We start from the raw sequence: 15,033 nt of genomic DNA on the forward strand, positions 1-15,033 counted from the left end.
CTGCTGTTGCTGCTTCTGATAATGATGCTGCTGCTGTTTCACTTATTTCTGGTGTTTGTTGTTCCACAAGTGCTGTGCCTTCCTGTGAATTGTTAACATTTGGAGTGTTCATTTGCATTAATAAAATTTAACGTTTGTCGTGGAGAGGTGTAGCTTCACTGAAGCAGATTTCACATTTGAGTCTCCAGGTAACACATTCTTCCTGCCCATGAGAGGTATTACTTTTCTATCATCACACAGCACATTTGAGATTTTGAAGGGGGTGGGGGTTCAGAAATATGAAAGAGAACAGTTAATATTGCAGTGATAGTCAATAACTCTATAATAGTTTGAATACCGGTCAGAAGCAGAGAGAGCAAAACTTGATGTAATTAGAGATCAGTGGATTAGATGGTAACAAGAGTTATGGTGTAGACATTGTGAATTTTGTGTTTCGGTGAAGAAAGTGGATGAACAACAAAATGCACACAAGAGGAGGAGGAAAGCTGCAAAAACAGATTGAATGAATACAAAATTAATCAAATACATGGGAACTTCCTTTCGTCTCAGATTATTACATCTTATCAATATTTGCTGGCAGTGGTGCAAAATACCAAGCCTGTGGAATGCAGGTGAGTTACATCTGCTCAAAAAGGGCAATAGAAGCAGATTTTGGAACTACATAGGCATTAGTCTGTTGAATACTGTGTTCAAAATCTACTCGGAGTTGAACAACAGAATAAGCTGAGACACTTCTCAAAGATCACTGAAATGGATTTAGGAAATGTCATTCATGTGGTGACAACATTTTTACAATAAAATTGCTCATAGAACAACGAAAAGAATTTAAGCTTGAAACCAACATTGTTTTTATTAATTTTGAAAACATCTCAATTGAATTAATCCAACTAAATTACGGATAATAGTGAATGATAGTGGCTACCCACTATGACACAAAAGGACAATCAAAAAGTTTACATTGTAGAACAAGAGAGATAATAAAATACAGGAGAGAAAAGAACAAATGAGATAAAAATTAATCAGACTGAGATGGATGTTCACTTTCAACCAGTCTTCTTAACATTTTTATTGACAATGTCCTTTCAGTTGGAAATCAGAAAATATCCAGGAATTGATTTAGATAAACACACTAATCTAAGCGATTTGCTATTTGCAGACGATCAAGTTATAATACCAAAAAGTGAAAAAACTTCGTCAGCATAAATTGGCTAAATCCAGTATGTACAAAATGCACTCTTAAAATTTCATTACATAAATTATAGTTTTTCAAGATAAATAACCAGTGTAGTCAAAAATACTAAGTACCAACAAATTAATTGAAAGAATGTCAGCCAGCCACTGTAGCCAAGCAGTTGTAGGTGCTTCAGTCCGGAACGACGCTGCATCTATGGTCGCAGGTTCGAATCCTGCCTCGGGCATGGATGTGTGTGATGTCTTTAGGTTAGTTAGGTTTAAGTAATTCTAAGTCTAGGGGACTGATGACCTCAGATGTTAAGTCCCATAGTGCTTAAAGCCATTTGAAAGAATGGCTCATTATAAATATCTGGACTGTGACATGATTTATGATTATTATAATGATATAGATGAAAAGCTGTATGAATTTCAAGTGATATGTGGAACAATAAACAGAGAACTTAATTACAATACTTGAATAGTTAGGAAACTAGGGTGACTGGGAAAAATAGAAAGAAAAAATGACAGGAAAACATAAGCAACAGAGAGGAGATTCTTGAGGATAGTGAGAGATGTAACGGAGAATGCAGATGCTTAGTATGAGTGGAATGTATTTGCCGTTAATGAGGAAGTAACTGAATGTAGGGAACAGCAGAAGTAACGTGTGAATAAACAGGAAGACGAAATACTACCCAAGAAAATACTGAACTACAACCCAAAAGAAAGCAACAGTAAATGATGGACATAAACTGTGTAATGATGTAACAAACAGATGTCTAATACTTGTGCAGAAGATCACAACCAGCTTAGTGTGTAGATAATAAATGTCATTTTTAAAAATGTATGTGCGAAATACATATAAAAGAGTTATTATTGCATGGGACACAGCCTTGCCAATCTTGATCACTGACTTTGTACAAACTTCCATATTGTTTTGCACCTAAGTCTATGATTTATACCAGATACGATTGATAGAGGAAAAGAAGAAAAGCAACAAATTGTAATGGGTTCATTTAGCAAGTGTGTAAGGGTCATGAAGACATTCATTCAAGTCCAAGAGGATTGTTGTGCACCACACTGTGAGGCACTATTAGATGTGTACATGCCTAGAAAAATCATAAAACACATTATTTTCTCTTACATATATCTCCTCAAATGATCATGAAGGTAATATTAGAGATATTTGAGCTCTTATTTGGGCTTTTCAACCATATTTCCCTGCCGCCTCTTTCAACTGGAACAGGAAATGGCAGAAGTAAGAGTGGTACATTAAGTACATTCCACCATACAGCATAAAGCTACTTATGGAGTATAAATGTGGATTTATCGTGTCTTTTTCACTCCCCGTGGCAAGTTGTGTATGAACCTGCACACAATCATGTTCTGAGCTTCACTCAACAGTTCACTTCACTTCTCTAGTGTACTTTATGCTCTCGTATGTCCAGTGGTTCTTGAAACAGAACAGCAGCGGCTACGTCCTTCCATTGAAGCTTGTAGTAAGTCCAGTACAGAATGCATTTCCATATGTAGTATATTTCTTTCAGTATGCAGATTTCATATTAATTCACCAAATGTTATCTAATACAATGTGGAAAAGTTGAAATATTAATTTATGTTCATTTACTTCTTGTATGATCTTCACATGAAAAGACCACACCATAACCGATGTTAAATTGGCATTTAAAGGTTCCTTAGGTTCATAGTTAACATACATAGTTATTCTTTTTCCTGTGGTATGGCCATGTACATCCATATTTAATAATGGATTGTAGTTTCCCACCAACACAATAGTTTTATAGACCCATAGTGTCATCAGTATATTTTATTCTGTAGATTCAGGTATACAACATTTTATTGAGGGCATTCAAACAATGTGCCTAACAACCCCCTTTTGTAGACCTTGCAGTGTCTTGATATGCAAATTTCTTGTACTACACCACTTCAGAATATGACTAGATTTGTCTGTAACACATTTTCAACTATAAATTTTATCTACACATATTGTAAAGTTTTTATGCTCCACATTGTTATTCTTTTCCAGGTTGGCAGAGATCAAAAAGGAAACGGGCAATCAATTATACAAAACAAAAAAGTACATACAAGCCATTCCATACTATACAGAAGCAATAGGTGAGTCCAAATGTATCATATTTATTTCTCGAAGGGAAACTATATAAGAAAGTTACAAATTATACACACGAGTTAAAAAACCCTCTTTCACTAGAAGGGGAAAACCATTTGTCAGTAGTATGCAGACATGAGAGAGTACCTCAGACTTTTAACATTTTTTTTAATCGTGGAAAGTAAGTGGAAGCAGAGGGACAAGTGAAAAGGAAGTAGGAAATAGGTGGTGTAATGTGAACTGTATACAAATGTATCTTCCAACTTTTTCCTTTGTCAGCTCTTTGCACCCCCTCCCCCCTATATTCAGTTTCTCATTAACCAAATGAGGTTATGCACTTATTAAGACACTGACCTTAGATTCTGGAAGGTGATCTTGGTATTCCGTACTTCTGGGATCACTTCAGGCAAATACTGGAGTGTCCTTACACACACATCGTTTGTATTCATATGTCTTTATATGTGATATTTTTTTCCCTTATGTTTAGCTGAAAAATCCTACAGCATTGCAAAATGATTCTTGGACAGACAACCAAAGGTATATTCATAAAAACTCATTTTCTCCAGAAATTGCATGTCATTAATGATTAAAATTTCGATAGGTGTGAAAGTGATCTTGCAACTTTACAAAAAAGAGACAACATTATTTTTTTATATTTGTCTAAAGAGATTGTGATTAGCTTCATTGTAAGTGAGCTTACTTTCTTCCATTGCTTTTTCCTCATTCCGAACAATGTAAAATAAAATGATGCATTCCGTTAAAGTTTCCAAGGGCTGTACTGTGCACTGCAGTTGTGTGCATTATAGGGTCAGAGCCATACTGAAGTGACCTTGCACCTCTGTCGGAACTGTCAAATCTGTGTGTATCCAACGCAAAACTACTGTTCTGCAGTTTTTTCTACAGCTGGGTAGGCCTGTATGCATCCGAATGACACATTTGTATAGGTAGTCACAATGAAAATTTCTGTTGTGTGATTTGTTACATGGGTTAAATGTTTAGCACAGTGATTAGCAAAAAAACTTAACTTTTGGTGCTTTAGCATGTGTCAATTTCTTCGCACTAGAGTAACAAAAAACCTCTCGTACATAAGCGAGGCCTACTTCCAGTGGTTTTAAGACACCAGATGTGTTAGTAATGGCACAGTAGTTTGTTTACACAAGGGTTCAGCTTATTGCCAGTTAAGCAGAGTATAGCTTGCTGTAGGCTCAGTGACTAACAATGCCCTTAATATTAATATTAGTAATCAGTGTCAGAAGGCTTGTCTGTGGAAAAATTTTTTACATAGCAGATTGTACAGCCATAACTTGGTAGCAACGAAAGTCCTTCACCTTTTTTCATTGCCTTTTCCACAGTTATATTGTGCTAGAGTCCTCAGTCAGCAGTAATTGTTAATAATTGGGAGCCTTTGATCAAACTGTGTATTTGCTTAAACACCCACTTGATACCATTTGCTATAGTAGTGAAGTAGCAGCAACAAGTCAAATGTTGAACTTGATCTAGTTGTGTAGATGGCAGATATGCAAAACAATCTCACTGCTGCCTTATAAACCTTGTTATTGACAGTTTATGGTGTGGTAGTACTCGTTTATACATGAAGTTACATGGACAAAATGATGCTCGAGAAATTACACTGTGACAAGAGCGTGCATTTACAGTCACAGGCCACGGTGAAGGTTGCTTCTTTAAGGCAAAAGAACATCATGGGTAGGAGAACTTCTATATCTCTCCTGGTCCACTTTTAAATTGTCTTGGTTTTCTCTCTGGTCAGATTTTGTGCTCCCTCCACCCTCCCTTTGTGTGTGCATTCTTGCTTTGAGCCTATCTTGCCATGCTATCAGTACAGCCCTGTGTATTATAGATATTGGCAATTTGTCTTGTCTAATTGAGTTAACCAATGGCAAACTCCTAACTAGATAATGTCTGTAGAGCAGAACATCTGAATTGCTCATATTGTGTGGTCCACATTTCCTTCACTTTGTCTTACATGAACATTTTTGGTATTGATTTTTGTTCTGTAGCACTTATTATGTCTTAGTACTAAATCTTCGTTGTGGTGACAAATCTAACTGTAGCGTTGTGCGTGATCTCTGTTGCTTTGGAAGGTAATAGTCTTGCCATTGGGAACCAGTGTGTTACCCATACCCATTATTTCTTCAAATTGACTGGTACTTCTTTTACATCACAAATTTATATTTATTTGTTCCCTTGATAGTAAGTGTATACAGAGCAGGAAACTTTAACCACTTCATAAAATATCTGGAAGCTCTGTTGTCCCATCTCCCAGTAAAAAAAAAGGAAATTGAGCTTGCTGGTAATTTTAAAGTGGATATATTGAAAAGTTCTGTCAGTGTACAATTATTTCAATCAGTAACACAGTTAATCATTTTATTTCCTACTGTGAACTTTGCAGCTAAGGTATGTAAATGTTCTGAGACTGCTATTGATAATATCCTTGTAGAAAAAGGAAAAAAATTATCTCGCAAAACCATTAGTAAAACATTGAAACTTGTCAGGATTTAAAATATTATTAAATCTGAGTACAGGAGGGTAATAAACCAGTCAGAAATGGAGAATTGTAGGAGATTGCTCAAGGACACGAACAGGATAAGTGTTTATAATAGTTCAGGCTCAAGTGGAAAATAAAGTATTCATTAATAAAGTTACTTCCTTTTAAAAATTGCTTTGCCCTAAAGGTAACTGAAATCAAACTCAAATCTAAAATAAGCTATGGATTACACAAGGAATGAAGGTATCATGTGGGACAAAAAGTAACCTGTATCTGCTATGTAGGAACAGCTACGATGTTAGCATTTTAATGTGTTACAAAGAATACTGCAAAATACTGAAGCAATCTATCCAGAAATGGGCGAATTCATTTCAAATCGTATAAGTCAAGAGCGAACGTGTCACATCACTATTTCAAATTTGCTGAAAATTGAAAAATTGTAATAAAGAAACTAAAAGTGATAGAGATCTGAATTTATTTTCAATAACGATATTATAAAAAGGAAAGGCGATAAGCACCATATTGCGGAGACACTGAGTCGCAGATAGGCACAATAATAAACACTCTCACACATACTCTGACACACTCACGCGAACACAACTCGCATGCACGACTGCAGTCTCAGGCAGCAAGCAGCAGCACCAGTGCATGATAGGCGTGGTGACTGGGTGGGGGTGAGGAGGAGGCTCGGGGGGAGGGGGGGGGGAGATGGGGGATTGTATGGTAGGTGTGGCGGACAGTGAACTGCTGCAAGTTAGATGGAATGTGTGGGAAATGTGAGGAGGGGACGGGGGGGGGGGGGGGGGCAGTGTGGCAAAGGAGAAAAATAAAAAAGACTGGGTGTGGTGGTGGAATGAAAGTTGTGTAATGCTGGAATGGAACGGGGAAGGGGCTGGATGAGTGAGGGCAGTGACTAGTGAAGGTTAAGGCCAGGAAGGTCACGGGAACGTAGCATGTTTTGCAGGAAAAGTTCCTACCTGCACAATTCAGAAAAGCTGGTGTTGGTGGGAAGGATACATAGGGCACAGGCTGTGAAGTAGTCATTGAAATGAAGGATATCATGTTTGGAAGTGTGTTCAGCAACAGTGTGGTACACTTTTTTCTTGGCCACAGTTTGTCAGTGGCCATTCATGCAGGCAGACAGCTTGTTGGTTGTCATGCCTACATAGAATGCAGCACAGTGGTTGCAGCTTAGCTTGTAAATCACATGACTGGTTTTACAGGTAGCACTGCATTTGATGGGATAGGTGATATTAGTGACCAGATGGTCGTGGGGGGATGTCTGGGACAGATCTTGCATCTAGGTCTATTACAGGGATATGAGCCATGAGGCAAGGGATTGGAAGCATTGGTTGTGAAAGGATGGACAACTATATTGTGTAGGTTTGGCGGATGGCAGAATACCACTGTGGGAAGGGTGGGAAGGATAGTGGGCAGGACATTTCTCATTTCAAGGCACGATGAGAGGTAATCGAAACCCTGGCGGAGAATGTAATTCAGTTGCTCCAGTCCTGGGTGGTACTGAATTATGAGGGAATGCTTATCTGTGGCTGGACAGTTGGACTTTGGAAGGTGGTGGGAGGCTAGAAGGGTAAGGCAAGGGAGATTTGGTTTTGTACAAGGTTGGAAGGATAATTAGTCTGTGAAGGCTTCAGTGAGACCCTCGGTATATTTCGAGAGGGACCACTCATTACTGCAGATGAAATGACCACGGGTGGCTACGCTGTACAGAAGGGACATCTTGGTGTGTTTCCGAGTAAATAATTTATTAGAATGTGTAAAAATGCTAATTTTTACATTTTTAGTAATAAATATTTACACAATACAATTACAATTACATGAGTAGTATCTGGTAATATGACAGAAAAGATAGCATGCTATGACTCCAAATTAAAAAAAATAGTGAAAAAATTAACTTAAATTTTGAATTTTTGTCTTAAATTTGTGAGTTGAATGAAGCTCATAAGTGTGGTGGTGTCAACTAAATTTCAACACACAAAGAGGGAGCTCTAATGCAAAACATCTGCCAGGTCTCCCTTACTTTTGGTTTATTAGCTTCTTTTAGAGATATTCACAGAGTACACATTTTTCAAAGGGCCATAGCAATACTAAAATTCAGATAAAACGAAAACACTTTTTCATAACAGTTACGATATAGAGGTCTAATATACAATTTTTCCGGAGAAATTCAGACCACATGTTGACATGAGCTGTATGATTTGAGATGAAATCACCCAAATCTAAGCAGCTTTATTATGAGAAAAAGACAATTGCATCATGCAACAAAATAAAAACTGTATGGGAAATAGTGAACTCAGTGACATGGGGCCAGGAAGGAAGAGGAACATATAGCTCTAAAAATAAATGAGACATTGGTAACAAATGCTGTAGTGTTGCAAACCTCTTAAACAATTACTTTCTCTGTTACTGACAACTTGGGGTTATCAGGTACAGTAAAGAGTGCAATGGAATAGCTGAGACCAATATCTACAAATAACTAAAGTAAAATGGGAATAACACCCACTTCTCCCAAAGAAGTAGCATCCATCATAAAATCCCTAAAATCAAAGTATTCTAGTGGGTATGACAACATGTCAACGAAGATAATCAAAGAGCATTCGTGAGAGTTGTGTTATGTCTTAAGTAATTTTTGTAATCAGTCTCTTATCAGAAGAACGTTCCCAGACTGGTTAAGATATACTGAAATTAAGCCTTTTTACAAGAATGGGGGATGAGGGGATACCCTATCAACCAGTTTCACTTTTGCTGGCATTTTCAAAAATATTGTGTGACCTGTCAAAAGCCTTTGACTGTGTGAAACATAGCATTCTCTTCAGTAAATTAGAATAATATGGTGTCAATGGTAGTGCTGCAAAATGGATCAAATCTTACCTATACCTGTGGAGTAAGCAATCATCTTCATCTCATTGGGAAGTAATTATGTGCAGATTCCATCTTTGGTCCATATTGTTGTTGTTGTTGTTTTTTTTTTTTAAATGACCTCTTATCTGTTACATTCCCAGATGCTAAGTTTATTTTGCCTGCAGGTGATACAAACATTGCAATAAATAGCAAGTCAAGTACAGATTTAGAAATGGCTGTTAATCAAATTTTTATGGACATTTATTAATGGTTTAAAGCTAATTCACTGTCATTAAACTTCAAAAAGTCCCATTATATGCTGTTCAGAACCTGTAGGAGATTTCCTTCCAACATTGTACAAGATGGCACTGGGTGTAGATCTAGAGTCACATCACTCCAAAAAGGAATAAATTAAACAGTTTGGGTAGTCAAAGGAGTTCAGTGTGTTAAATGCAGCTTTTGGTAGCATGAAAAGTGGACCAAAGTATGTCTAAAATTTATCAGTGATGATTTTCAGTAGCCATGTTCAGACTGTTTAGAAGAAGAAAATGCATATTTAGCATTGGCAGTGCTGGTGAAAGATGAAATTATAAAAGTGTTGTTAAGTGACAGATGTTCTAAAAAGTGATATATGTTTCTGAAGAAAGAAATCACATCAGAAGTGTTGAGAAAATTATTGTAGAGTGGAAACATCAGCTATATACCATAGCAAAGAAAATTCGCGAAGTACGAATAACTGACAAAGATGTGAAAATCAGCTAAGTGATAGAATTGCTTAGTCTTAAAAAAAAAGAAAATGTGTAGCAGAAATCAACTTGTGGCAAATGAGAGAACGAAGCTTGGAAGAAAATGGAAGTAACTACAAGCCACCTAGAATAGGCAGCGAAGGCAGAATTTAGCAGCTGAACTGAAATCTAGAACCAGGCATAGTATGACCAGCATAGTGAAACCAGATGCTAAATTTCAGGCAGTGACTTCTATGAATCATGACAAGGCAACAGGTTCAACAGACCGATTTCATGTTCTTGGCAGGAACAATTGATGTTGCAAGAAATGAAGCTATAGATCTTTCGACCCCACTCAAAAGAAGACTCAATTAGCCGAGAAGCTCAAATGTGATTGTCTTTTCTGTCCCACACCATCACGACTTACCAGTTGGTCATGTATAAAGAAAGTAGTGCTTAGTACAAATAAAAAGATCCAAGATATGTAATGTTTGTCAGCATAAGCCGTTTAGGAAGAAAATTCCACATCCCTGGGTCCACACATCAACAAATTAGGGAAGAACTTTGTAGTATGCAGGTCAAAGAAATAGTAAGCAGCAAATTGAATGTGCAATACTGTGCTGCAGAGGATATACCCCCCCCCCCCCCCCCCCCAATGACAAAAATCACGGGCTCTCGGGAAAAATAACAACAAAATGCTAAGTCAGTGAAACAGTGCATCAGCAAGACAAGAGTAATGTTTTTTTATGTTAATAAATCTCTCCACCAATGTTACACCAATCAGTGACAGTGTGAGTGATCCAAATAGGCCTCTACCTCACACAAGTTTAAACACACATGAGAACAGTCTACCATTTTTGCACTGTTCTGTACAAGGTTTAGGAAACAAAATAGTCAGTTTTGAATAATGATCATCCACAGGTGATGAAATAAAACAAAAGAACAATTATGTTCTAAAATTAGCTCATCACAATGTTCAGTCACTGCCAAACAAACTTAATGAGCTCAGTGGTCTCCTTATTGATGACTGCATAGATGTGACTTTTCAGGCTTCCCTGACAGATCTGTTGCAAATAAGCTTCTTGGGTTTTCTGTCAGATCATATTGTTTAATTTTCATATTTCATTGAGGCAGCTGCTAGATGTCAGGTGGTGATAGATGCAGCTGTCACAGCTGCAAGACGTGGCTGATTATTGCGTGGTGGCAGCACAATTTATCAGATCGGAAGCAGCCAATATGCATGTGAGAGAAGACAGTCGCAGTTGGAGGAAAGTGGTGCTCCTAGTGCTCTGTACTGGGAGCTGCAGAAAGGCCTTTCATTTGTGTGCTGTAGGCAACGAATGTGCTGCCTGACACTCCTTTGGTTGAAAGCTAAATTAAATCTCAGCAGTGCATTGTGTCATGATATGAATTGAAAGTTCTTGTTTTCTCTGTTTTAATTTAATGGCGGCCAGTGCTGGATTCCCGGTGGTATTTCATTGAAAATCTGCTTCCCTATTGATAAGACTGACCGCTATTGGGCGAAGTGAGCAACATTGGAGCTCCTACCTATTTTCGTCCACATGTACATCTATATAGATACCCCGCAAGCCACCGTATGGTGTATGGCACAGGGTACCCTATACCACCACTTGTCATTTCCTTTCCTGTTCCACTCTCAAATAAAGCGAGGGAAAAACTAGTGTCTATATGCCTTCATATGAGCCCTAATTTCTCTTATCTTTGTTGCTTGTGCGCAATTTATGTTGGTGGCAGTAGAATCGTTTGGCAGTCAGCTTCAAACGCGGGTTCTCTAAATTTTCTCAATAGTGTTTCTTGAAAAGAAAGTAATCTTCCCTTCATGGATTCCCTTTTGAGTTCCCAAAGTATCTCCATAACACATACATGTTGTTTGAACCTACCTGTAACAAATCTAGCACCCCTCCCCCCTCTGAATTGCTTCAGTGTCTTCCTTCAATCCGACCTGGTACGAATACCGAACACTCGAGCAGTACTCGAGAATAGGTCGCACCAGCGTCCTATAAGCGGTCTCATTTGCAGGTGAAGCACTCTTTCCTAAAAGTCTCCCAATAAACCGAAGTCAACCATTCACCTTTCCTACCACAGTTCTCACATGCTCGTTCCACCTCATTTTGCTCTACAATGCTATGCCCAGATATTTAAATGACTTGCCTGTGACAAGCAGGACACTTTTAATACTGTATCCGAACATTACAGGTTTAATCTACCTGCTCACCCACACTAACTGAAGTTTTTCCATATTTAGGGCTAGCTGCCATTCATCACACCAACTGGAAATTTTTGCCCAAGTAGTCTTGTATGTACCTACAGTCACTCAACTTTGACACCTTACCGTACACCGTGGCATCATCAGATTTTCTGGTCAAACCTCTTAGTATGCTGTTGGAACCTCTCACAGGCAAGTATGGCCACCATATTCAAAATTCAGAAGACTTCATCAGCTGCCTGAAGACAAGCTGCAACAGTCAGATCTTTTGGTTAGCTTTGACGTTATATCTTTATTTACAAAAGTGCCTCTGCAGGACTCATTAGAGCTTATCAGCAGCCAATGTCAGAAAGACATTGTGACATTGTTTAACAAGTGATTACCTCAACTTATTTCTTATTCGATGACCAGTATTTTGAACAAATGGGTGGTGTCTCCCATGGTGGCCAACTATTTTATGGAAGACTCTGAGGAAACAACACTGCAGTCGGGAAGTCTCAAATCTTCCTGTTTTTGGTGGTATGTAGATGGTACATTTTTGGTGTGGTCCCACAGAATACAGACCTGTGTTTCTCCAGCATCCAACTCACTTCACCCAAGTATACAGTTCACAGTGGAAGTGGAAAAAGATGGCATTTTACCATTCCTGGATGTCATGGTCAGAAGAAAAGCCAATGGTACATTGGTACAAAGTGTGTATCATAAACAAACTCAAACGGAACTGCATTTGCAGGCCACAAGTTGTCATCGCCCTGCACAATGTGGTAGTGTCTTACGCTCTTTGGTGCATAGACCACACGTGGTCTCAGATGCCAACAGTCTACCCTGGTGAGCCACAACTCCTAAAAAAGGTATTCCAACAGAATGGCTATTCCAATAGACAGATATACCATGCATTCTGTTCTAAGCAAATTCAAAGCAGGGATGTAAATGAAGATGCGGAGGCAACCATTGCAATGGCATTATTGCCCTATTTTCGTGCCTTGTCTTCAAGAATGGAAAGAATCCTCAAAAGGCATGACATCAAGTGTGTTTTTTGGCCACCAGTAAAATTGAAGAATTTATTGTGCTTGCTCAAAGGTGACCTTGGCCTTAGCAAATGTGGTGCATATAACATCCTATGCCAATGTGTGAAATCTTATATTAGGCAGACATGCTGAATTGTGCAAGAATGTTTCATGGAACACCATCAATGCCACACCTGAGGCAACCCAGTAAATCAGTGGTGGTGAACTTTGCCTGGACATGGGGATCACGTTTTACGAAAATATGGAAATTTTATCCCTAGCATCCTCTTCCTGGGACTGTGTTGTTATGGAGGCTATACATAAGTGTACAGTGGTCAATCTTAACATGAATGCAGGCTTTCAATTACATGTCATCTGGAATCCAGCACTGGCTGCCATTCAATCAAAACAGGGAAAAAAAGGACATCAGATTCATGACTAGATGCAGCACACTGCTGAAATATTGTGGGATTTACACGATGAGGTTCAGTGGTAAACCAGAAAAGTCAATTTGTGACTGGAGAGATGTTTCCGTTTTAGGCATGTACGAACATTGGGTGCACAATGACTATTTACAAAACCTAAAAATTGAGAACTTTAAACTTACAGGCTCCCTTTGCAAAACTGTATCAAAACATGGAGGAAATTGTATATATGGCAAACAGAACTCAGATTACAAGATATTAGACTCTTTGTGTAAAATTGCAAAAGAGGAGATGTTTGAGGATACAGCCATAATTAACCATAGTGAAGGTAATAATTTTATGGATTTATAGATCATCAGATTTTTTAAAGTATCTTGATCTTTTTGTGAGTAAACTCAAAAGTTATGAAAGAACTGGTGTACTATGTGGTGATCTTAACAGCAATTTCATAAGCAGCAGTACAGAAAGAGAGAGCTTTCTTAATGTCATCAAAAGTCACAACCTGCATGTAACAATAAACTCGCCAAACCATATTACAAAAACTAGTGCCACTCTGCCTGACCAAGTTTGAGTAAATGAAGATAGATAATCAGCTCAGACATTCAACACGGGATATAGTGATCATTGGGCACAGCTACATACTGTGCCCCTCAGCTGCCCTCCATGTGTGGAGGACCCTCTTGTATATAAGAGACGTGAAATATAGAACATTTTCTGCATTTGCTATCTAATGAATTGTGGGATAAGACTCTTTGTAAATCTAATACTAATGGCAAGTTCTGCTATTTCATAATGAAATTCAGTGAATACATTCAAAGAGAAATTAAAATGCACAAACAAACAAATAAAAACTGGGTTACAGCAGGAATTAGTCTCCTGTAACAGGACGAGAGCTTTATTCTAATTTTAAAAAACAGTGATCTAGAATTTCTAAGCTATTTAAAAAAAATACAAATCAGTTCTGAAGTAGGTTGTAAAGAAGCTAAATTAAGAGAAAATAACCAATATACCAGGTAATTGTCAAACAAGACTAAGGCATTATGGAAAGCTGTGCAGAAACTTAATGGGAAAATTGAAACTGATAAGAGTGTTGCTCTATTCCATAATGACAGCTTTATTACCAACCCAAAGTTAATTGCACACCTGTTTAATTTGAACTTTGCTACCTACAATTGCAAAGATTTAGTGCCCAAAAAATTTGGTAAATTAGCTGTGAAGGATGTCTGGGCACTTCACTTACAAACCTCAGTATCAACAAAAACACAATGTTCCTTGCTCCTGCTAATCAAGGTAAGCTAGGAAAAATCATAAGTTCATTATAAAACCGCAATAGCAGACCCCTGATCATATAATAAAACTGTCAACAAACTTTGTCATCACACCATTACTAGACATTTGCAATTCTTCACTGTCAAAGGGCATTTTCCATGTGTGCTAAAAACTGCTAAAGTTATACATCTCACTATAAGAAAGGTGACTCTTTGAAAATGTCAAATTATAGACATGTAGCACTGCAATCTGGCTTTTTCAAAGAGTATAGAACAAATCTTCCTAGCTCAGCTAACGAAATTTTTAGTCAGAGTAATATACTGTCAGTTTGCCAGCATGGTTTCAGAGGACAACGTTCCACTGAGACTGCTACCTTTCATCTTGTCAGCCATGCCTTAAGTGCAATAGTCAATCACTGCAAATTTCAGGTACTTTTTTGGACTTGACAAAGGCTTTTGATGTTATAGATCATTAAGTTATCTTAAAAAAAAAAAAGCTAGATTGTTACAGTGTGGGAGGGGTGCCAAATGAGAGGCTGAAATCCTGCTTAAGTAATCAGTCTCAGGTTACAGAAGTCCAACACTACCTCCCACTTCTGCCCTCACTTACACACAATGTACCTCAGGGCTCTTTCATAAGATCATTTCTTTTTCTAGTCTACATTAATTATCGACCCTCTTGTAAATAACGCAAAAGTAGTACTATTTGCAGATGATA

The 15,033-nt window shown here is 37.9% G+C and overlaps 1 protein-coding gene across 1 annotated transcript in view; it reads left to right on the forward strand.

The window, feature by feature from the left end:
- LOC126260878 (dnaJ homolog subfamily C member 7) overlaps positions 1-15,033 on the forward strand; it is an 84,216-nt gene that overhangs the window by 11,497 nt on the left and 57,686 nt on the right. The window contains exon 2 of the mRNA XM_049958319.1: positions 3,215-3,303. Within this exon, the coding sequence (XP_049814276.1) occupies positions 3,215-3,303 (89 nt within the window). The remainder of the gene's footprint in view (positions 1-3,214; positions 3,304-15,033) is intronic.

This window comes from Schistocerca nitens, chromosome 5 (genome assembly GCF_023898315.1).
Source record: "Schistocerca nitens isolate TAMUIC-IGC-003100 chromosome 5, iqSchNite1.1, whole genome shotgun sequence".
In the NCBI taxonomy this organism is placed as follows: Eukaryota; Metazoa; Arthropoda; class Insecta; order Orthoptera; family Acrididae; genus Schistocerca; species Schistocerca nitens.